The following is a 22,577-nucleotide window of genomic DNA, read 5'->3' on the forward strand; positions in this document are numbered from 1 at the left end:
AGATGTCGTTCAATGGCCTCTTGCTTTGTGCGATTGTCCGCCTGCCCGAAGTTCCGCTGCAGCGTAACTAGCGATGGTGGAGGACCGATGCGATTCTGCAGGGATATTCCTGTGATGCCTTTGAAAAGGCCGTTTTGCGAAGATGGTGAAATATAGAGTATAGAGATGAGAGGACAGAAATCAGAGAAAGAAAAAAAAATCAGGAAAGGTGGAAAGAAGACAAGGACAAAAGGGACATGAGGCGAAATCTCGTCATTCCCCCTATCTACACACGGGAAACACAATAATGGGCAAACAACGTTCGTTAGGATACACCAAGGCTGTGCCGTCTTTTTGTTAATTCTGCTTTGGCCAGACCGTCTTGGGGTCTGGATCGGGTTTTTGGCTGCACCACTCCATATTTTAATTTAAGACTGTCGAGGGTCTCGAGATCAGCCTAAGATCAAATCACCTTCCAAGATAAACCGTCAGTGGATATAATGACAACCACCAAACGCGTGGCAAGAACGACTAGAAGTCCAAGTTGCGAAGGTCTCGTGGGCCACTATCAACGCGTGGCCAAGTGATAGTATGAAAAGGAAACGAGCCTGCATAAAAAGAAGGCAAAGGAAGGAAAAGGGAAAATACATTCGTGAACGACGCAGCGGAAAGTATGTCGGCATGCCCAAAGTTCGTTCCGGGTGAATGCAATGACAGACGGTGCCTGGTCTGCGGTCTGCTTGCCGGATTATATGTGTCACGGACTTATTGATAACTCTCCTTGTCTATGCCTAGAACCATGTTGCTGGTTTTGTTTTTTATTTCATTTTTATTTCCCTGTAGTTTAGCCACCACACACCACTTGCCACCCTGTCATGAAAATGTGCCAAAAATAGGACTTTGGCTTTACCTCGACGGTAAAAGCAACGATAGAGAAGCATATATGAACGGACGTATTTTAGTATGCAGGGACCGCGGTTGTGGGAAATTGCTTCCTGATGAAGTCAGACGGCTGCCTTGTTGCTCTACTCGGGTGATTCTCCCGCAGGAATATGCACTCTGGCACGTCCCGTTACTAGGATATGACTCTATTTATGAAGGATGGAGACTAGATACGTATCCTGGCATGTGCTCACAAAGTCTCAAACCCAAATAAATGGTATTTATCAAACTAGACTGTACAGAGGAAAAAAAGAAAGGTTATGCACTGTCTTTATATACAAAACAAATTCTAGAACTAGATACAATGCAATACGTTGGAAATTGTGTGTGCGTGCTGATCAAAATGTGCATTTCTTCAGCGGTAAGGAAAGAATCACATAAGGTTTGACTTTAAAAAAGACAGATAAAGAGCAATGTGCTGTTGCACGTATATGGGGTAAAAACCACAAGCTTGAAGATTAGTAGAACTTCGTGTCATGTCGTAACATTATATGGTCTATCTACTACTGACCAACTAGGTGGACAGTGGACAGCGCGTACTGATCTTGGACGAAGCCGGCCTGCAGGTTTTCCTTGGTCGTGCGCAAGTCCATGGGGCCGTGGCTCAACCACGACAATGTTCAGCTCCTCGCCGTTGGTAGCCAGGATCGTGCCAGCTGACGCCAGCTGCTCAACGGCCACTGTGGCCAGCGACTGGGCCTCGACAACCGTGACGCCCGATGACTAGTGAGGTGTGCGACATGAGGCCCGAGTTGACCAAGTTCTAGATGCCCTTGTTGACGATGTTGAAGACAGCCGACTCGGTCTTGTCAGCGCCAAACGGCGCGAGATCGGGGTTGGTCGGCTCAATGGCCATGACGAGACGCTTGGTCATGACACAGTCGGAGATATAAGCCTTGCAACATGATGAGAACGGCATATATGACAAAGCAACTTCCTCTGCAAGCATTTTAAGCTTGTTGATCAAGGCATGTTGAGAACAGTGGGTCAACAGCGCTAGTTCACAGGGTCCACAGGGCGGCGGTCGGCATTTCAGCGAACCGACGTGCCGATTCCACTGCAAGACCGCCTTGGCACCGGTCCTGTTGGAGGAGGGCAGAGCGACTCATGCACATTATGCATTAAGTACCTGGTCATTGGTCGAGAAGAGACACTTCGATATCTCTTCAGCGAGGCACATTGCGGGCAGACGAAGGATTGATGACCAATGCAGCTCCCGCTGGAGCATGGCCTGGAACGGTCTGAAGACGATCCGACGACGTCATTCTTACATCCTACAACATACGTATTGCTTACTTTCGCACGCACTTATCTCGTGAGGCTGAACGCCCACCTCGGCCTTCTGGTGCTATCTTTGAATACGAATAGCAAAGTCGGTGCTTGTTGAGACGCTCGCCGTGCCTTGTCTGGCAGTGGTTGAGTGAACAGCGCCCTGGTAGCGAACAGACAGGTCACAAGTCCATGTTTCAGTCGGGTTTTGCCAAATGGGGCAGATACATGTCCGACTCCTTAGCCCCGAGAGATACAGAGATCAGCGTTGCGTATCCCACGGACACGGCGCTTGTTCGCGTTGCCGATCTTTCCATGACGAGCCAGAGTGCGACGTCTTCAACTGAACAGGCAGACAGCTTACACAATCTGTTCGTCTGGACGAGATGGCTTTTGACAATCTAAAGTCCATTGTCTAATTCCTGACCGGCCGTGCTTGTCGGCGGAGGTTGGCAACGAAGCAGCGACAAGCAGCGACAGTAGCGAGCAGTCGGATGTATTACGCCGCCAAGGAAGTGATTCCAAACAGGTCGGCCAGCAACAGGGTGGAATTCTGGGGGGAATTCCTGCGGGGAAGCGCACAGCTCGACTCCGACTTTGATTTACGACAAGTCAGGCAGCGTCCGACTCGGGGCCCGTTCCCTTGTTATTTCTTGTATTTCGTAGACATATAAATAAGCTTTGAACTACCACCTTCTTGGGGTTGAGAAAAAAGCTTAATTCATTCACACCCTCTTCATCTCCATCCCGTACAACAGCAATCATACTTTGCCTCAGATACCAACGCTCAATTACGAATCGTTTTCATCGCCTTGTCCCCTTACGTATCGTCTTCACAATGACTTCTTCCGCCGATATCGAACCCCGCCTTGTCGTCACGACCCACGCCAAAGACGGCACCTCTGTTTTTGCCTCGGATGGCCCTGCCGGCCTCTTCCGCCCCTTTGGTCCCGACTCCTCGTCGTTTGCCGTCTTCGATAGCCGCCCCGCGGTGCCCATCAACAACCAGGTCGCCGTTGCTGAGGACAAGAAGCAAGGGCTGCCCCGCTGCCCACCCGGCGGCGTCTTGTTCAGCATCACCAACATCAAGCCCGGCGACCAGGCCCCCATGCACCGCACCGAGAGCATCGACTACGCGGTGGTTGTCTCCGGCGAGGTTGTCCTCGCCCTCGACAACGGCGAGGAGAAGACGCTGCGCGCCGGCGACTACCTGATCCAGGGCGGCACAAACCACTCCTGGGCCAACCGCGGCACCGAGACCTGCCGCATCCTCTTTGTCATGGTCAGCGCCGACAAGGTCAAGCTGGACGACGGCACCGAGCTGTCTGCCACGGTATTCGGCCCGAGGCCGCCACAGGAAACGTCACAATAGGTCGAAAGAAGTAGGGACAGATGGATCTATTGGGGAACTTCCCTTAAGATACACAGGGCACGAAATATGCACCTTTATGCACAGCCAGATAGAAAAAAAACCTCGGTTTTCTTTTGCAATACTACAATATTCTCTCTCCTGACTAAGAGATACAAACCGTTTATGAGTCTTTCCCAGTCTCCTTAAGACTGTCGAACGGTACTACATTTACTTCAATGGTCTCTATACGATTGCGACTGTAACAGTCCAGCTGCAGTTAATTGCAGTAGTATATTCACAACCTTTTGTCTTTGCATCTTAGCACTACCCACCCGTCTTCTTCTCGCGGAACCGGGATTCTCGTAATGTTCAATGGCAGGAATAATCACCAGATTGACATATGCTGTAAAAGATGAGGTGTGAATACTACGCCAGGGACAGGCGACGATAGGCGCTGACGACTGGTAGGTAACGTTAAATTATGGGGCGCCTGGTTGTACTACAGTCTCAGGGCCTGGCCAGGGCGTAAACAGTTGAAATACACTGCAGACACAATCATAACCCGGATGACTAAGCGAAACATTCAAATTCAAATCCATCCTGCGTCACATGTGGGGCCTCCAGTTACGAGACGAATGGATTATTTTGTGTAGCTGCATTCTCGACAATCGTCGTTTTGTCGACTTTCGAACGATTTGCGATCTCGCCCTCAATTCTCCTCGACGTCCACAACTTTTCGATAGTCTCTCGCGCTCCTTTTCTATTTATGATCTGTACACTACAATACCTTACCTCTACGCCAACACGCAGTTTGGGCACCACAAGCAGCAAAAGCAACAACAATGCCATCCTCACCCGACACAAGACCTGCAGACGCGGCAGAAACCGCACCTTCTGCAGCGGAACACGAAGTTAAGATTTCTGAAGAAGCTGTCGAAGAGACAGATGTGCCAGAAGCAGAGGCAAAGATAGAAGACGAGGAACTCACACAGGCCACAGGCGGGCAAAAAGACGAACCAACAAGCGAGAGCACGACAGGCGCAAAAGCACAAGAGAAGACAGAAGTGAAGACAGACGACACAGACAAGGACATACACGGGCCCTCGATATCAACAGACACTACAACCGCTGCTGATGCCTCGGCATCCCCACCACCATTGCCTGACGAGCCCGTCCCTGACGAAGTAGTCGACGAGAATGACGATGGGTGGGATCCCATGTGGAGCGACGAGCACCAAGCCTGGTACTTTGTCAACCGGTTTACGCAGCAGACACAATGGGAGAACCCGCGTGTACCAGATGCACAGGGGCCAGGGGCGAGTGGGGGTGGTGCGCGCGGCGGCGTGGGCGGCTACAATCCCGCCATCCATGGCGACTACGACCCGAACGCGTGGTATGCCACAGGCGAGGCGGCGCCCGCTGATGCTGATGCGTATGCCGGTGCAGACGTGGACGGCGGTGACCCGATTGCCGCGGCAGCGGCGGCGGCGGCTGCCATCATCCAAGACAGTGCTGGTGCTGCTGGCAGCAGTCGCTTCAGCCACGACAGCAAGGCCAGCCGGCAGCTCAACAACTACTTTGATGTCGCCGCCGCCAACAGCGCCCACGACGGGCGCAGCCTCAAGGCCGAGCGGAGCGGCATCAAGCCGTCCAAGTCCGAGCTCAAGGCTTTCAAAGAGAAGCGACGCGCGCGCAAGGAGGAAAAGCGGCGTGCCTGGCTGAGGGATTGAACGAACACGGGGGGTGGGCTTTGGAGCACGGTAACCTGCTCACGCATTTGATATCTATTTGACCGCGTTATTTAGCACTTGACAGGCGTTTCTACATTGTACACATTGGTCTTGTGTATTTTTGGGTGTCTAATTTTGGAGTTTTTGTTTTGGGCGGTGTAGGCCCAACTGGTAAAGGCATGCTCGGGCGGTGGCTACAAATGTCTGTTTTGCTTGTTCTTGTTTCATAACGCTATTCCAGTTGTTGTTTATATCATAGTCGTCCTTTGAAGAATCAGTACAAAGTCAGATGCGCACGTCATTGCTCGAAGCAATGATGTCGTTTCTTTTAAAACTTTTCTATACTTACTCCTCATCACCACTCTCGTCGTCATCGTCAAAGGCCATCTCTAGCTGCACACTGCCGTCGCTGTCGTCACCGCTATCATCTGCTGCGACACCAGAGGGCGCAACAGCCGCAGGCACCTTAGCCTCCCTGCCGGTGTCTACTTTCTTTGCAGCCGCAGAGGGCACATCGTCCTTCTCGTCCGACTTGCGCTTCAGTGTCAGCGGCTCAAATGCAGCCGGCGCGCCACCCTCCGTAGCGTTCCCAGCATTGCCCAATGAACCGATGTTTGGCTTGCTCCGCTCAGCATACACAGAAGGCAGAGAGAAGCCACCCGAGCCGGCACCTGCTTCCGTCGTGGCCACCACACTCGGTGCACTTGGTGCACTACTCTCCGGCCCATCCATCATTGGCTCAGGATCAGCCGCATCGTCCATCGCCTGATCCTCCTCCTCCTCAGCATCCGACGCGTCGTCCTCGCCCGGCGCTGTGGCCGCGAAAATGTTGCCATAGTAGTGCGGTGCCGTCCGCAGGTTGCTGCGTAGAATCTCCATGCTCACATCGTGCGGGTACGCGCGCGCTAGGAACGGTATCGTGTTGGCAAAGTAGCGGCCACTCTGGTCCACGTACGGCTGCAGCACGCTTGCCACCATGGCACCCTTGTTGGCACTCAGAATCGCCGTGCGGTCCAGCAGCGTGCGGTCGGCTTTCTTGACATGTTGTGGTGGTATGTACGCTAGCACGGCGGCCAGCAGGTTTTCTGCGGCGCGGAGGTGGGCGGCACTCAGTCGAGATGTTTTGCGCGCCGCGGCTGCCGCTGTTTGAGACGAGGCAGCGGCGTTGGCCAAGAACAAGTCGGCATTGGCCGACGCCGACTTGCCTCGTGCACCACCACCGGCGCCTCCTTTTGCGCCACCATTCTGACCCGCCTTGGATTTGTCGTCCGTCTTGTCCTCCTGCAGAAAGCTGCCGGCCTCCAGAATGTCCTGGCAGCTCGAGCGCACCACATTGGCAAGCAGGTCCACCGTGGTCCGTGCAAAGGATGGGCCGACCAGCGGCAGAATCTTCTTGGTGAGCACGTAGGTGTTTTTCCGAACGCGGGGAATGTGACGGTCCGACATGAACATGCGCACCGCGTCTTCCAGGATCTCCGGGGCCAGGGGAACCGTGCTGGCACCCATCCGCGTCACAATGCTCGACAACAGTTCGAGGGATGCAGCGTGCAGGCTGGGCAGGACCGAAAACAGCTCGTCCCGCTCTTCGCGGCCGATGCTGGTGTTGATGAGCGATGCGTAGTCCTTCTCTTGTGTGCCCGAGGTCGGCGCAAAGACCACGGACATGCGCGACACGAGGCCCGATAGCAGGCCAAGTGGTACCGCGACGGGCAGTTTCGTCGGTTCCCGGAAGACCTGTGCAAGTGTCTCCAGAATTCCAAGCAGGCGCTGGGCACCGCTCGCAAGACCCGTCCACGCTGGCAGCGCGTCGACATCGTCTCCGCCGCCGTGCGGCTCGCCTTCAAACGACACCGTCGTCGCGGCAAAGCCCAAACCAGGGTCCCGCGACTCGCGAATGGCGCGGAAGACCTGGTCGGCCGTGGCATGTGCGTCGCGCAAGAGGCCCATCAGCATCTTCGACCAGTCGTCCGAGTTGCCGTTCTTGGCCGCCGTGTAGTGCAGCACGACCAGCAGCTGCCGCGCACTCCGTCGCAGCGACGGCGGGACCACCACCCCGTCCGAGGCCGTCGGTGCAACGAAGCTGCGGATCGCGGCCCGAATCTGGCCTGCAAACGGCCGCAGCGTCGTCGGATACAGGGGTACCAACGCAGACAGAGCGCGCGTTACCGTCTCCACGACATTCATGGGCGCCTTGAGCGGCTGGCCGGGCGCCGCCGGCTTGATCAGCTGCAGGCACGCCGTGGCAAATGTGGGAACCGTGGGTGTGGCAATCTCACGCACCAGCGTCGGATATGCCTGGAGCAGTGTGTAGATGCGGGTCAGTGCCAGGACGGCCAGTTCTTTTGACGCCATCGGGTCGGGCTTGTTCAGCAGCGACAGCAGGCCGCGCACCCAGGGCTCCGCCGTCCGCAGACTCTCCCAGCCGCCGACATCGACGATGGCCTTGGCCAGGGCCGTGCCGACAAAGCGGCCCTGGGGCGTCTTGCCCTGGATGAGGGTGTTGATTTGCGTCTTGAGCTTGTGCACCAGCACAGTCGCCTCGTTTGTGTTGTTCTTGCCTTGCTGCTCTGACGACACGGACAGGGGCTCACCACACCGCAGGACATGGCCCACCAACACGGGACACAGCGTCGGGAGATCGGCCGGCGAGGCTGCGGTCAGCTTGCGACTTAAGACCCGGAGGTCTGCAGGCACAGACATTTTGCTGGTTCTGTCGTTTGTTCGGTATGCCGATCGTGAAACAATTGAAGCGTAATATTTTCTTTCGTGACTTGAGGGACTACTTGGAGGGTGAAACCTCTTTCGTTGTAACTATGGAGAGCGTATTTATTGTTGAGGATTTATATGACATACGCCGTCGTTTTTGAAATATGTCGTTACTTTATCTTTTTCTTTTTCTTTTTTCTTTAATTTTTTTTAGTTTGACTTTTCACAAGCAAATGAGCTAGCTGGACCCGCTTTCAACAGCTCAATGGGCAGCTGCGACCCGCAATCAATTGGCCTTTTACATTCCTGCAGTCTGGTGCTACAGCGAAAGCGACCTGCACGCGCCAGGAAGTTTAGGCTGTCGCTAGGCCTATCAGAGTCTCAGGAACAGCACGCTTGAGGCCTGGAGCTTGATGCCACTCTAGCGTCAGTCGGGTCGTCCCTGCTGGCCAAGTTTTGCGACCAGCCCCCAAAAGCGGTTACGCCAACCATGGAAAGAGCCCCCCTTTTCAGAGTGAGAAAGAGCGAAACATCGAAACGTGGAAACAAGGAAACAGCAAAAGTCCTAAACCCACGATCGAATAGGACAAACACGACGCCTCGTCCTGCATTCTGCTCTTTGCGTACCACATCGAGAGATCCCAGCGTACGTCAATTCACCTTTACATCGTTGTCTGCGTTTCGTCGTCGCTACAATTCGCCCCCCTGGGTCGATTATTCCTATTTCTGCACCACGCATTCCACTACATCACGGCTCGAGACATGCACCTGAAGCCATAGGAGGCCAATCGTCCAACTACCTACGTCACCTTGCCCGCGCGCCGATCTTGCTGGGTCTTTGTCCCGGAGCCGCCTCGATGAGTGTAGGTTGCCTTACCCTTGTCGTCTTGTCGTGCAGAGCGTCTCTTGTCGACCATCCCGTCAACTAACTGTTCCTCCTCGGCAGCGCTCGGTGAGCAAAGCCGCTCACTATGCGCTGCAGCTCGACGAAGCTCGCTGCGAGGGCGACTGGGACGCAGTGCCGGAGTTTGTGCGGAAAGTACGAAAGCATGCATCGAGTCGCGCCTGTAAGTGCTTGCCTGCTGCGCTCCTTTCGTTTGCCATTTTACCCTTGCCGTTGAAAGGCACTGACGTTGTAACGCCCTTTGTGCGCAGGTCTCACTCTGACTGCCGAAACCGAGTATGCAATCGAAAAGGCCACCCGAAGCCACCCTCCCCCCGGTCGCGCAGCTGACGCCTCGGGCCCTGCTGCTGGCCTCGACACTGCGACGCTGCTGCCCAAGCTGCAGGCCGTCATCGACCAAGAAGACGTCTTCTTGCAGGACCGCTTCCAGGCGCGGGTCTGCGTCGGCTGGTTGCACTGGGTGGCGGGCCAGTACGATGCCGCCCTGGCCCAGCTCCCCGAAAGCCTTGAGACCGAGCTCACCTCCTCGGACCGTCCTGTCGAGAGCCTTGTTGTAACGGACTGGACGCGGGTGTGTGCTCTGAAGTCGGCGTATCTGAGAGCCAACTGCCTAGCACGCAAGGACCTGCGGAAAGAAGCGCTGGCAGTGTTCGAAGACGGCCTCCCGTGCATCACAAGCGCGCACGCCGTTCAGCAGTCCAGGAAACAGCTGCGGTACTGGTCGGAGCTGTTCCTGACCGAGTACTGCATGCTGCTGAGCCACACCCTGGAAAAGGGCGACGCGAGCTTGGAGGACCCCAAGTGCCTGGTGAGCTTCCGCTCGTGGGCCAAGTACTGGGAAGGCACCAACGGCGCGGCACAGCTGGGCGGCTTTGGCTTCCGCGGCTCCGTCCCGCGCCGGCGGATATGGTTCGAGTACTACGCTCTCCTGTCCGCGCTCCTCGAAGACGACCTGCCCTATCCGCCTGGTTACGCGCCGGTGGGGACCGGCGGCGAGTCGTCTGCACGGAGCCACCTACGAATGGAACTTAAAAGGGTCGAGGCCGTCTACGAGACACTCCTTCTCGAGGAGACGTCGTTCCCACGTGCTGAGGATGAGCGCAAGGAGGTGGAAGAGTTTGTGCGCCTCGTCGTGCAGAACTGGTCTGTGTTCAAAGGGCGTGGTTGGCGCGAGTCAGACCTGGGTCAGGGTGGGCGTGAGTCGGCAAGCCGCAGTGTCCTCGACATTCTGTACCGCGCATCGACGAAGACCTACCACTCCACGTCCATTCTGCGGTACCTCTTTACCGTGCACTTGGCCGTGGCCGAGTTCGACCTGGCCTTCAAAGCCTTTGACTCGTACCTCGGCCTGATCAAGAAGGGCAAGGCCCGCGTGGCCAAGACCGGCAAGGAGGAGCCAAACCTCGACGACGACGCCGTTGTGTTAGAGACAGTTTCGCTGTGCATCGTGGCACTCTGCCGCTACGGCAATCGGCAGGCATCGGAAAAAGCGCACGGGCTCGGCCAGGAGTTGGAACAGTGCCTACACGAGCTCAGCCATGCCCTTCCCGAGCAGGTCGACGAAGACAACCCGGCGCCGCGGACGACGCTCGTGTCGGATTTTAAGGGCACCAACATCCCGGTCCGTGTTCATGCCCTGGCCTGGCAGGCCGTCGGCCTTTCACTGGCACAGTGGTCACGGACGACATACGACTCGGCCTCGCGCACCGACATCCAGGCGAAAGCTGTCCGGTCCCTCCGCAAGTCCATGTCGCCCGAATTTGGACAGTCGGCGAACCTGCGCAGCGTGTTCTCGCTGAGCTTGCTGCTCGTGGAGCAGCGCGACATTGGCGCAGCCATCGACCTGGTCAAGGCTGCCCTGCTGTCGAACAAGCCGCCTGATGCAGAGCACGAGTACGTGAATGGGCCGTACTGGCGTGAGCGCGCAATGATTCCGCTTTGGCACTTGTTGTCACTTTTGCTCAGTGCCCGTCAGGACTACATCATGGCGGCACGGGCGTGCGAGGGCGCGTTTGAGCAGTTCAAGGACCCGTCGGTGCTGTTTGGCAGCGACGCATTGTACCGCAGCGAGCACCTAAACGAAGCCGAGGCCAACGACGAAAAGAATGCCGGCTGGAGCCGTGGCCTTGTCGACGACATGGAAGACTTTGAAAAAGAGCGGATTCTCGAAGTCAAGATGACGCAACTGGCGCTTGTTGAGCTGCTGGAGAGCCCCAAGGTAGCCGTCAATGCCAGTTTGGAGCTTCTGAGCCTGTTTGCACGGCTGTTTGGGCCGCCGCAGGCCACCAAGGCGACGCTGTCCGTCGCCCCAAGGACGAACAGTGTTCCGAAGAGTTCGGCGGGCACGCTGCGCAGCATCAAAGGTAGCATATTTGGCCGCAGCGGTGAACGTGGCGGCCGGCCGACGACAAAGCACTCTAGCATGATCGGGCTGGATAAGAGCGGTAGTGCAGCCGGTACGCGTCCGCAAACGACACAGACCGTGGCAAGCCGCGACGCACCGACGATCCAGGTGACCAGCAACGATTTTGACGATTTCCGCCGGTCGCGGAAACCGGGAAACTTCAACGAGCGGCGCAGCCAGTCGGGCAAGCGCAACAGCCTCCGCAAGCGGGACAGCAGTGGCAGCCGGCGCCGCGCCGTTAGCAGTGGGGGTGCACCGCCGCGCAGCGCCCTAGAAAACGGCGGCCACGACGGGCTCGTTTCACCGCTAGGCGAGAGCCAAAGTGGCGAGTTCTTCTCAGCCCTTCCAACCCGCCAGCGTGTCTCGTCGGCCGCCAGTGGACCTCCGCCGGTGTCGATGAGCCGACAGGCGTCGCAGGTGGACTCGATCGCGGCGTCGGCTTCACGAGCACGACTTGGCGGTGATGGGGACGGACGCAGCGGTCTGCCAGCCGCGCCAGAGAGCGTCGAGACAGCGCTGTCGCTGACGCCGATCGTCCAGTTCTCCAAGGACGATGAGAAGCGGCGGCGCAACACGGTCCTTGTGGAAGTCTGGCTGATGATTGCGGGCTTCTACCGGCGATCGGAGATGTTGGACGATGCGAAGCGGGCCACAGCCGAGGCTCAGAAGCTTGTCCAGGACCTGGAGATTGACGCGTCGCGGAACCTAACGTCAGGTGCCTCGCTGCGCGACCGCGGCTGGGTTGGCAAGAAAAGCGTCGACGAACTGTGGGCCGATGTGTGGGCTGAGGTACGTTTGCGGCATTGCGGTTTCTGTTTTTTTTTTTTTTTGGCTTTCTTTTATTACTATCGTAATACTAACGAACTCGACAGATGGGCCACTTATCGTTGCACAAGGGCGCCCCATACAATGCGCGCCTCGATTTCGAGGCTGCGCTTACGCACTTCCCGGACCATCCGGCTGCAACCATTGGGCTGTCCAACATTCTGCTCGACATCTACAGCAAAAAGCTCCTTCTGCCGCACGCGATCCCACGACTCGAGCTGGCCGATGGGACTATGTTCCCAGAAAAGCAGCGCCCGGCCGCGCACAGCGACAAGGAACTGCGGCCGACGCTGCCATCTGAACCTCTGGGCCTGTTGACGGCTCCGGCGGCCCAAGACAAGGAGGAGCGCCGGAAGAAGCCGGCCGCCGGCACTGCTACGGCGGCCGAGACCGACGTCGCCTCTGCGGCTCTTGCCAAGTCCGATTCGGAGCTGCCACCGCCGTACAAGGCGTCGACACTGCCTCCGATCGACCGCCTGGCAGCTCGGGACCGAGCATTTGCTCTGCTCTCGGGCCTGACCAAGCTGGGTAGCTCGTGGGACAACTCGGAGGCATGGTTCGCGCTGGCCCGGGCGCACGAGGAAAGCGGACAGCCGGACAAGACCAAGGAGGTGCTGTGGTGGTGCGTGGAGCTGGAGGAGGCGGCGGCTGTGCGGCCTTGGAGCGCTGTGGCGACGAGCGGCTATGTTCTGTGAGGCCGTGCTTGGACGTCCCATAGTACATCACAAGGAGGAAAGGGGAGCGGGAAGACGGACACGGAGTGATCATGGCAATTTAGAGAAAACGGCGAAAGCGCGCACTGCTTAATCTGGATACACAAACATTGTATTGCTTGTTTACAGTGTGATTTTGGACATGGCATATGATAATGCCGCCAATGGCCGTTAGTGGCCGTTGGTATGGTGTAAGAGCACAGTGCAATAATGCGTGAGAAGGCACTGTTGTTCAAAGTGGGTCCGGCTGCACCCAGCGACAAGACACGTCCGCTCTCCCCCAACGGAGCTTGCGGAAGTAGAGCCGCCACCCCTGAAGCCCAGCTTGAAATGCACCTAAAAGTGACAACTGCCAGCCGTTTCCAGCGTTCAACACGCGCCGTTCCCGCGCGTTTACCAGCCTTGGTAGTGAGTCCTACGGTATGGTAATTTTTCGAATTTTTTCGGCGAAGATTGCCCCGACCCCAACGAAACAAAAGAGCGAGAAAGCCCCTAAGCAAAACGCCCCAAACGCCAGCAATTCGCGGCCAGCCCCGAGATAGGACCATCGTGCCAATTGAGGTTTTTACCTTGCACTTGGAGCTGGGACTGCTTTTTCCTCTGTCCGTTCATACTGCGCGCAGCTACTCGCATCGTCCACGACGTCCATTCACGGCCAATCCGCAGTATCAATTCGTATCCGAGAACTAGGCGATCTTAAATACGGCCCGTTTTCAAGCTTCACAACCTCCTCGACTTCGCCTCCAACCCATCTCCTCTTCCGCCGGACATCTCCGGCCACAGATCACGCAAATGGCGAGCTTCGCCGCAGCTGGCCGGCTCTCGCTGAGGCTGGCCGGACGCCGGTGGGCGCAGCCGTCGCGAGGTATGTGATGAACTGACAGCGGTCGCTGGTGGTGATTGATGTTGGGGGGTGAAGACGCCTGCTAACAGACTTACTTTTTTTTACAGGCTTCAACGCGGCAGCGCGTCTGGCTGTGGCACAGAACATGACGATGCCGGCACTGTCCCCGACAATGACGGAGGGCAGCATCGCGGCGTGGCGTGTCAAGGAGGGCGACAAGTACTCGGTGGGCGACGTGCTGCTCGAGATCGAGACAGACAAGGCGACGATGGACGTCGAGGCACAGGACGACGGCATCCTCTTCAAGATTGTGCAGCCCGACGGCAGCAAGGGCGTGCAAGTGGGTACGCGGATTGCCGTGCTGGCCGAGGCCGACGACGACATTGCCATGCTCAACATGCCCGCCGACGAGGCCCCGGCAAAGAGCCAGAACCAGAGTGCGTCGTCAGAGGCCCCGGCGCCCGCGAGACAAGCGGAGGCTGCCGCTCCCGCACCGAAAGCCGAGTCCACGTCGTCCGCCTCGGCAAAGAAGGGCGCTGCCGCGCCCCAGAACCGCCCACTCTACCCGTCCGTCGCATACTTGATTAAGCAAAACGGCCTCGACCCAGCGGCCGTCGTGGGCGACATGACACCCACGGGCCCGGGCGGCCGCCTGCTCAAGGGCGATGTGCTGGCGTACCTGGGCAAGGTGGCGGCGGACGTGCCGTCCGCGCTGGAGTCGCGCTTTGAGCACCTATCGCACCTCGACCTGAGCAACATCAAGATCAAAGAGACGCCCAAGCCCGCGGCACCAGCAGCATCCGACGCGGCCGCGCCCGCCAAAGACGCCGCGCCGGCACCTCCCCGGACGACGTCTGTCTCCCTCCCGGTATCGCTGGCTGCCGTGCTCGACGCCCAGGACAAGATCCAGTCGTCGCTCGGCGTCTTCATGCCCGTGTCCACGTTTGTCTCGCGCGCCACCGAGGTCGCCAACGACGAGCTGCCGCGGACCGGCCCGGCGCCGGCCCCGTCGGCCTCGCAGCTGTTTGACGCGCTCGTGTCGCCCAGAAGCAGCGCCGCCCAACGCCAGTCCGCCGCGTCCAAGGTGTCCCGTGGCCACTTCCGCCCGCAAATCTCGGCGCTCCCCACGACGGCCTCCTCGGCTGCGCCCAAGACAAAGAAGCGTGCCGGCGCGGTCGACGTGCTGGACATTTTGTCCGGCAAGGTCAAGGCCACCACACCGGCCCGCCCTGCTTCGTCCGTCCAGCGCCAGCCGGCGGCCGTATCGACGGGCATCAACTTCTTTACCGTGTCGGTGCCACAGGCCGAAAAGAAGCGGGCCCAGGTCTTCTTGGAGCGGCTCAAGGTTGTCCTGGAGAATGAGCCTGGCCGGCTGGTCCTGTAGGGGAGGTGACACCTATCATTTATTGTTGCCTGTGACTCGTTTTGACCATTTCATTTACTACAATTGTGTCGCTTCCGTCTCCCATACGAACTGTACTTATTATTTTGCGTTTTACTGCGTTTTACATGTAATACAAATACCATAGCTGTCGGAACAACAGTGAGCAAAGAAGCCTTGCATCCATCCACAAGCATGAGTGCCGACTAGGACCGTGCTTTATCTGCACATCGCGAGTTCTGGTTGGCCCGACGGCCGAGCAGACAGCGGGAAGAGTGGTACCAGCGCCGTAAAAGATGTGCCATCACTTCTACAGTATCCGAAGGGGATCCATAATACGACGTATAGTATTCTCAAAGAAAACAAAGTACCATACCCACACATGTACGACATACATCATCTAGATCGGTCGTATTTTTGGGTGGCGCAAAAGACCGGGTCAGGCCGCAAGACTAATGTAAACGAAACAATGCACGTAGACAAACAAAAAAAACAACCGGATGCGACTCAATCATCGATGCGGCTCGCACGGCAATGGTTCTCACGGACTCTGAGCACAGCTTCCCTGACGATCCGCTTGGCAGATTGGCCTGGGCCTTGTGTGAGCCGTGCATTCGTGCATTTGTTCACCGGTGGACTCGTGGACTCGCCCACAATAAACACCTTCCGCAAGGCAGACATCCGATCGGAAGCGGTCCTCGACTCTCGCGTCCCAAGACTATGGTGCAGCATCCGCCCCCACTCTGCCCACCGCCTGTCTTTTAAGACTATGGCTCAATACGCATGCCACGAAGCGACACGAGAGGACGACAACGTAGCACAACCACCCTCTCCGTAGAAGCATCCCCGGGGCTGGGGACAATGCACACCCGTTTGGTCCGGAACTGGAGTGGCTGGCCACCACAGCCTTGTTCTGTGCGTTTGCGTGTGAGGCCAAAATACGACCTTGCCTTTGGGAGACTAAGAGAGGAGAGATGAACAAAGAAATGAACGAATACACGGGATTATTACGGCTGTTTGACGTTGTATTACAAGATCGAGAAAACGGAATAGAGAAAAGGGACAGGCGTGATTCTAGGCGCCTTGGTAGCCAGCCTGCCAGCCTCTGCCTTGCATCTTACACTTGGGTTAAGTGTGATCAAACAAGCACATCAGTGCATATATTGAATTTCGTGCTTCTCGTGCGTCAGGCCGTGCAAGAGACCATTTCCAGCCTAGGCGTCTCAGCTCTGATAACGAAAGAAGCGAAGAACAAATACCGGGAAAATATTGGGGCTTTACAAAAATGGAAGTTGACATACGAGAGACAGGGTGAACACTTTGACCAGCCCAGCCACCCAAGCCAGTTAAAGATCACTCACTTCGTTGCTGCCTCGCTACAGTTTTCAAAGGAAATGGATGGTCGCACAAAGTGACCAACGGGCAAGGATTAGAATTGACGTTTGGGCCCAACTAACTGATCTGTTGTCTGTTGGTTCTCCTAGCCGGGTGAGGAAAAGACTGTATTTTGCCTGTGCCCGTCCAACGAGCTTGTTTTCCTTCTTCTCAGCCTGTTTGATCACAAACCGTCTTTTTTGCTACCCATCTATCTCGCTTACCGCGTCCCCCCCCCCTCTTGGGATAATCACCTCCAGGACAGTTAAGGATCGCCCTGTCATCTTTGGTAAACGACTTCAGCAAGCCGATGAAGGCTCATGTATCATCACAAGTCGCATTCCGAATTGGTTTGTTATCGAGACACAGTATACGGTGGTTTCTCGACATTGTTCTGCTCCTCCATAATAGCTCTTTACTTTGAATATGGCTTTCACATCACCTCTTTTAAACCCGGCCATCTCAAGACTTCCATCGTCACGATTTGGTGGGAAGTGTAAATGTAACTACATAAGACAACAGAAATGGCCCTTCCCAGTCCCAACAATCCACCACGACAGAGTCTCTTGTCAGTGCCTGTAAACTGTACTTTGGCGTTCCAACAAACGGGCCGGTACTCGAACAAAAGGCCAGTGAGTGGAAGTCGAGGACGAGTGAGGAAAAAACAAATGCCCCAAACACATAGAAAGTCACGAATTGCACACAATAATCCGTTTGTCGATGCAGCCTCCATCCAGGCCGTCTGCGGGCCATCTGCAGGCGCCCAGCCAATCCCCATCCCACCACGAAAAGGAAAGATGTGCATGCTCTCAGTTTGGACAAACAAGTGAGGGAAGCAGAAGAATACGAAGGAAGGAAACTAATGCCGACACTCTCGGAGCACTCTTATTCTGTTGGAACGCTATTGCGTCCAACATCCTGGCCCTACCCCCCTTCTCTCTTTCTGTCTTATATTCTATTGGGCCCGTCAGAACACTCGACCTGTTGCAATGAGCACACTCCAGCTTTGGCGCCCGGCCGAGTTGTTTGGATCCTGTTGCCGCTCTATTCATCTCTCGCCGAAGAAAAAGAAAAGAAATAGAGGGGGAAGTCAATAGACGGTCGCAGAACAAAGACTGCCGACGAATGCCTTCCATGGAAGACGAAAGGGTGAATAGAAAAGGGAACGCGCACGCGTAAGCGAGATATGTTGCAAGGTTGGTCAGGAGAAGCGAATAGTATGAAAAAAAAGAAAGGGTACAGCCAGCTCAAGTGTCCGCTCGTAAGGCTCTTCTTTTCCCCTTGAGCGTTTGTCTTGTTATTTTGTTGGCCCTTTGTGCTCTGTACTGGGAAGCTTTACATCCTTGGAGTGAGCAAAGAGAAGAGAGAGCTCCCATCGTTGCCCTTTCCTCGTTGCTCTCCTTCTCGTTCTGTTCTTTTCTCATCACTCTCGTCACTCTCGTCACATTTATGTTTTCATTCCTCCATTTCTTATTTGCATTCTATTTTTCTTTCTTTCTCTAATTTGTCGTTTCTCAATCACACACGGTCTTTCTCTCAACTCTTTTCTCGTCCTCCCCTCCAGCTCCCCTCCTTGCCTTCTGCATCCCCTCCTTCGGCCACCATCCCCTTTCATTTCTTCCGCTGCACAACGATTTCACCCATTCCGCCGACGCAAAGCGACTCGTACAGAGAGCCTTGCACACCATTTTCACCTCCGTCGTTCTGTCTCTGTCTCATTGTCTCACCATGCCTCGGTTCGCCCACCTCTTTTCTCCCGTTTGATCCCTTCCAATTTTACCCACTCATTTGTTTTCATCATCTTCTCAAAGGGGCTCACGGGCCTTCCAAGGCCTTTTTGTTTCTTGCCTCTACGTACACAATGAGCCGCCAAAAGGTCCCAGACGACAAGCGCCAGCGCACGGCGCAAGCGTGTGACTACTGCAAACGACGCAAGCAAAAGGTATGCAAGGTCAAGGTCAAGCTTCATGGTGTACTGTATCCAAGATCTGTCTCGGAGGATTTTCTTTTCGTTTGGCTGTCGTGCCTGTCATCCTCCCCATCCACGGCCAGCCCAGCTCAGTCCATGGCTGGGACAGTGTCTGTAGGACAAGCGGCAGTGCAACGATCGTTTCCCTGATGCTTCTTCTTCCCCGTGCCCTGTTTTCCTTTTCGTCATGTTCTTGTGTTTTGCCCTGCCCGTGGCTGTGTCGTGGAACTCGTTGCCCTTGCCCACCAACATCGGTCGTGCCATTTCACTGGGATCGAGCGCGATTGTTTGCTGCCGAACTTGTTTCTCCGTATATACCATGCTGTCTCTCCTCCTCCTCCCCACGACCTGTCATTAACTATGATCCATCCATTTTTAGTGCAATGGCACAAAGCCATGCTCGACCTGCGTCAAAAAGAGGGTCAACTGTACCTATGCCACTGGGGCGAGCCAAGGTTCCGGCAATGCAGCCGGCACCGGACCCGGCACTGGCTTGTCCATGTCCTCCAGCCGGCCCTCCACGGACGACGCCTATGACGGTTCCGCTGCCTCTTCCTCAGCCTCGCCACCCAAGCGCCGCCACATCGAGGCGCCGTCCTCCGTTTCGACCGGCACGCACAGCCTGCGTCAGCATCAGAATCGCCAGCACCACCGCCTCGACTATCACAGCAACAACAACCGCACTGGCAACACCATTCCGCCTGCATCGTCCATGACACAGACCAACGTCGAGGTCGAGGCAAAGGCGCGGCTCAAGCTGAAAACAGTGCCACACCCGTCGTCGGCATCTCGGTCATGGGGCGGTGGACGGAAACAGAAAGTCGCCATCGAGCTGGAGACGTCGTTTCTGCAGAACCATGGACTGTTAGGGCCGGTCCAGGAGAGCAGGCGTCCGTCGGCGGATGGTGGGCTGGAGGAGCACACGCGGGCTAGTTCGTCGAGCGGCCATGAGGAGGAAGCGATTTTGCTCCAAACGACGCGAATGCTGCAAGATCAAAAAGGGCGCCTCTGTGAGTTCCTTCCTTTTCTTTCCTTGGCCGTGCCCTTCGTTCTTTCCTACAGCGGACGTTCATCAGTTTTCCCATGCTCCTTCCTCTTCCAAGTTTTCCTGTTTTCCTGCTGCTCTTTGGTCGTTCCTTCCCCATTGTACTGACCATCGTAGTGTACATTGGTGATTCGGCCACTCTCTCCTTCCTCCACCTCTTCCGTCTTATGGTCGAGAGCATCAGCGGCCAGTCCAACTTCACTCTCGACCCCAGAAAGGAGTCTATCGTCGAAAATGTCGTGTCTCTACCGCCGTACGTCCGTCCGCCCTGCATGCTGCCCGACCGACACACGGCCGACTTGCTCGTCGAGTCCTTCTTTGTCAACACCGGCGCCATAATCGAAGTCTTTGACCGGCGCGAGTTTCTCGCTGAGCTCGAGCGCTGCTATGCCAATCCACTGATAGCGAGCACGCCTTTTTTGTGTCTGTTGTTCCTAGCATTTTCAATTGGCCTTGCCATGGCCGCGTCTAATGCGGACACCGTCGACGCGTCCGCCCTGCGTCAGTTGGTGGAACTGCCCTACGACCAGGCCGAGCTCTTCTTCCGCACTGCCAAAGTCATGGACGACCCACTCAACGGCGTCGAGGATGCCGAGTTGTGGTCCGTCCAAGCTCAGCTACTCATGGCCGTCTACATGCTAGCCGTTTCCAAGCGCAACGCCGCCTTTACGTACCACGGCATCGCTGTACGCTCGGCCATTGCACTCGGCTTGCACCGCGAGGAGACCATGGTCAATTTCTCCACGTCCGAGGTTCTCTTGCGCTGCAACATCTGGAGGAGTCTATACGTCCTGGACCGCTTCATTGCCGCCTCGCTCGGTCGCCCGCCCGCCATTAGCGACAATGACTGCACCGACGTTGCCTTCAAAGATACCATGATGCTCCCGCACATTGCACCCATTGGTCCGATGCAACAACCGAGTACAATGGGACAAGGGACCATGAGTGCCGGCGGTCCTGGTCCGGCTCCTCCATCCTCGTCCTCTTCCTCCTCCAACCATGCAGTTATGACTGGCCGGTGCTCTAAGCCGATGAACAACTTTGGCTTCGATGCCTCTGTACGCAGCTGCCGAATTATTGGCATCATACTCAAGAAGATGTATGTGCGCCGCCGTGTCTCCTCGCGCGCCACAGCCGATATCGTCCGCCAATGCAGCGTCTGGGCCAAGGAGATGACGGAGAATCTACGCTGGCAGCGCACCGTTGAGGCTGCCGCAGCACTCGACGCTGGCAAAATCATGCGCATGCCTCAAGCAGAGAGCATTGCCATCCTGCGCACCAACCTCTTTTACTGCCATGCTGTTATCTTATTGACGCGCCCCTTCTTCCTCTTCCTGATCCAAGCCGATCGCCGCAACCATGCCAGCCCCGGCAGCCTTGGCAACTTTTTCGGCGCACTCAACAAATCCGGCAGTCACAGTAGTATCGGCCGGATCAATGGCACCAGCCGACCCGCTGGCTATGGCAGCTCCGGACGATTCTCGCCTCCCTTACGCACCCGCACTGAGCGGTTTGCCGAGAACTGTGTCACCGCATCCTACCACACCATTGCCATGGTCGGCCAAGCTCTCACTACGAAGTACCTCCCTCAGCGAGATCCTTTTATCATGTAAGTGTGAACGTCCGTTTTGTTTTGAAAAGTTTTCGTCACCTTCGTGTTTATTTCTTCTCACTCCAAACAAGGCACTTTCTGTTCACGGCAACACTGCTCATCATGGCCAACGAGTTCATTGCCATGTTCCACAATACCACGTACGACGAACACATCGACCTCGCCTTGCGTGTCATGACGTTCTTCTCTACTAGTGACCCCCAGGCACAACGTCTCGCGTGGATTCTGGATGCCCTTCGGGAAGCCGTAGACAAGCACGCAGCAAAACCCAACACCGCCGATACCTCCAATAACGACTCGACAAACAGCGACCAGAAAAAACATGCCCGTGACAAGAACCGCACGTTTCGTTTCGAGTTCCCAAGAGACTTTATTCCTGGGACGACGGATCCCATTGACACATTCTTTGTCTTGCAGCCTGCGCATGCAGCGGCTGGCGGAGGGGCAGTCCCATTCAGGGGCGGGCAGGGCGGCAGGACTCTTCAGGTGCCAAGCAGTCAGCTGGCGCAACCTCCTGCAGAGGCAGGAACTGGAGCAGGATCGTCTCAACTTATGGCTCCATCGGCAGACTATATCCACGTAGATACGGGCTTCGCCGGGCAAAGTCAAGGCAGCATCGAACAACACCAGCAACCAGGTCTCCTGGACTTACAAAATGTGGGTATGCCGACTTCAATGTCGGCCACGTCTGCGGGCTCTGCTCAACAGCGTGGTGTTCTCTACGGCGGAGAAAGCAACGAAGGTGCATCGACTGCAAATCCCCTCCTCCTTCCGCCTCCATTCGCCATGCCAGCGGCAGTACCACCGTCTGACTTTTCGCCTCAGTATCACACACAGCCGCAGCATCAACACAGTACGAGTACACAGCATCCACAACAACCCCAACACCAGCAACAGCATTCCGTGAATATAGCTGGTGGCACGGGAGGTGGAGGGCTCGGGCCGGATGCTTTCCAGTCTAAGGATAGCAAAGCAGCCAATGGAGACCTCGACGGCACCGACTCGATCGAGACGGATGGCGAAGGGTTCGATTTTGACATTCTCTGGAACTGGTCTAACCCGGTGGGCCAAGTCGCTGCCGACGGGACAACTGACGCTACAGTTGGGATGACCAGTGTCGGCTTGAACCTCACGGAGCTTGGGAGTGGAGCTGTTCCGAGCACAATGAACTTTGTGCGGACGGCACAGCAACAAGGTGATGGCACTGTTCTGTCGGCATATGGGGACACGACGCGAGGTCGGGATGGGGAGGAACCGGTGCAGGGGGGTAGTGACATAGACATGAACCATGCACCGGCGGCCACACAAAATGCACCGATGCCGCTCCCGCCCATGTACTCGCCCTACGGCATGGCACCGTTGTCCAGCACTGTTGGCAGTGCAGGGCTTGGGATGTCTGGAGTGCATGGCCACGGTAACCTGGCCGCGTCCCTAAATGTACCACTCTATACGACGACAGATTTCGGATAGGTTGCTGATGTCTCCGCTGTTGATGCATTTTCTATTGACGACGTTATGATCTTTCACTT

At 56.3% G+C, this 22,577-nt stretch overlaps 7 protein-coding genes across 7 annotated transcripts; 5 read left to right on the forward strand and 2 right to left on the reverse strand.

The window, feature by feature from the left end:
• Window positions 1-1,424: 1,424 nt before the first annotated feature.
• Window positions 1,425-1,870, reverse strand: SPSK_10811 (uncharacterized protein; the record flags this gene model as incomplete). Its single annotated transcript, XM_016737079.1, has 3 exons — window positions 1,425-1,460; window positions 1,534-1,644; window positions 1,703-1,870. The coding sequence occupies 3 exons, from the start codon at window positions 1,868-1,870 to the stop codon at window positions 1,425-1,427; spliced, it is 315 nt and encodes a 104-aa protein (XP_016590558.1).
• A 1,158-nt stretch (window positions 1,871-3,028) lies between these two features.
• Window positions 3,029-3,562, forward strand: SPSK_08040 (cupin 2 domain-containing protein; the record flags this gene model as incomplete). The annotated part of the gene is made up of 1 exon (XM_016734691.1): window positions 3,029-3,562. The coding sequence occupies one exon, from the start codon at window positions 3,029-3,031 to the stop codon at window positions 3,560-3,562; it is 534 nt and encodes a 177-aa protein (XP_016590559.1).
• An 821-nt stretch (window positions 3,563-4,383) lies between these two features.
• On the forward strand, window positions 4,384-5,271 carry SPSK_07836 (WW domain protein; the record flags this gene model as incomplete). The annotated part of the gene is made up of 1 exon (XM_016734491.1): window positions 4,384-5,271. The coding sequence occupies one exon, from the start codon at window positions 4,384-4,386 to the stop codon at window positions 5,269-5,271; it is 888 nt and encodes a 295-aa protein (XP_016590560.1).
• A 345-nt stretch (window positions 5,272-5,616) lies between these two features.
• SPSK_07106 (uncharacterized protein) lies at window positions 5,617-7,971 on the reverse strand (the record flags this gene model as incomplete). Its single annotated transcript, XM_016733774.1, has 1 exon — window positions 5,617-7,971. The coding sequence occupies one exon, from the start codon at window positions 7,969-7,971 to the stop codon at window positions 5,617-5,619; it is 2,355 nt and encodes a 784-aa protein (XP_016590561.1).
• Window positions 7,972-8,467: 496 nt separating this feature from the next.
• Window positions 8,468-12,805, forward strand: SPSK_06880 (filamentation protein (Rhf1); the record flags this gene model as incomplete). The annotated part of the gene is made up of 6 exons (XM_016733553.1): window positions 8,468-8,491; window positions 8,563-8,623; window positions 8,758-8,840; window positions 8,924-9,044; window positions 9,133-12,074; window positions 12,158-12,805. 6 exons carry the CDS (start codon window positions 8,468-8,470, stop codon window positions 12,803-12,805), a joined length of 3,879 nt encoding a protein of 1,292 aa, XP_016590562.1.
• Window positions 12,806-13,615: 810 nt separating this feature from the next.
• Window positions 13,616-15,051, forward strand: SPSK_07503 (pyruvate dehydrogenase E2 component (dihydrolipoamide acetyltransferase); the record flags this gene model as incomplete). Its single annotated transcript, XM_016734165.1, has 2 exons — window positions 13,616-13,688; window positions 13,775-15,051. The coding sequence occupies 2 exons, from the start codon at window positions 13,616-13,618 to the stop codon at window positions 15,049-15,051; spliced, it is 1,350 nt and encodes a 449-aa protein (XP_016590563.1).
• A 3,232-nt stretch (window positions 15,052-18,283) lies between these two features.
• SPSK_06882 (uncharacterized protein) lies at window positions 18,284-22,518 on the forward strand (the record flags this gene model as incomplete). The annotated part of the gene is made up of 4 exons (XM_016733555.1): window positions 18,284-18,364; window positions 18,771-19,458; window positions 19,554-21,045; window positions 21,120-22,518. 4 exons carry the CDS (start codon window positions 18,284-18,286, stop codon window positions 22,516-22,518), a joined length of 3,660 nt encoding a protein of 1,219 aa, XP_016590564.1.
• Between the last annotated feature and the right edge of the window lie 59 nt (window positions 22,519-22,577).

Source organism: Sporothrix schenckii (genome assembly GCF_000961545.1).
Source record: "Sporothrix schenckii 1099-18 chromosome Unknown Cont41, whole genome shotgun sequence".
Lineage (NCBI taxonomy): Eukaryota > Fungi > Ascomycota > Sordariomycetes > Ophiostomatales > Ophiostomataceae > Sporothrix > Sporothrix schenckii.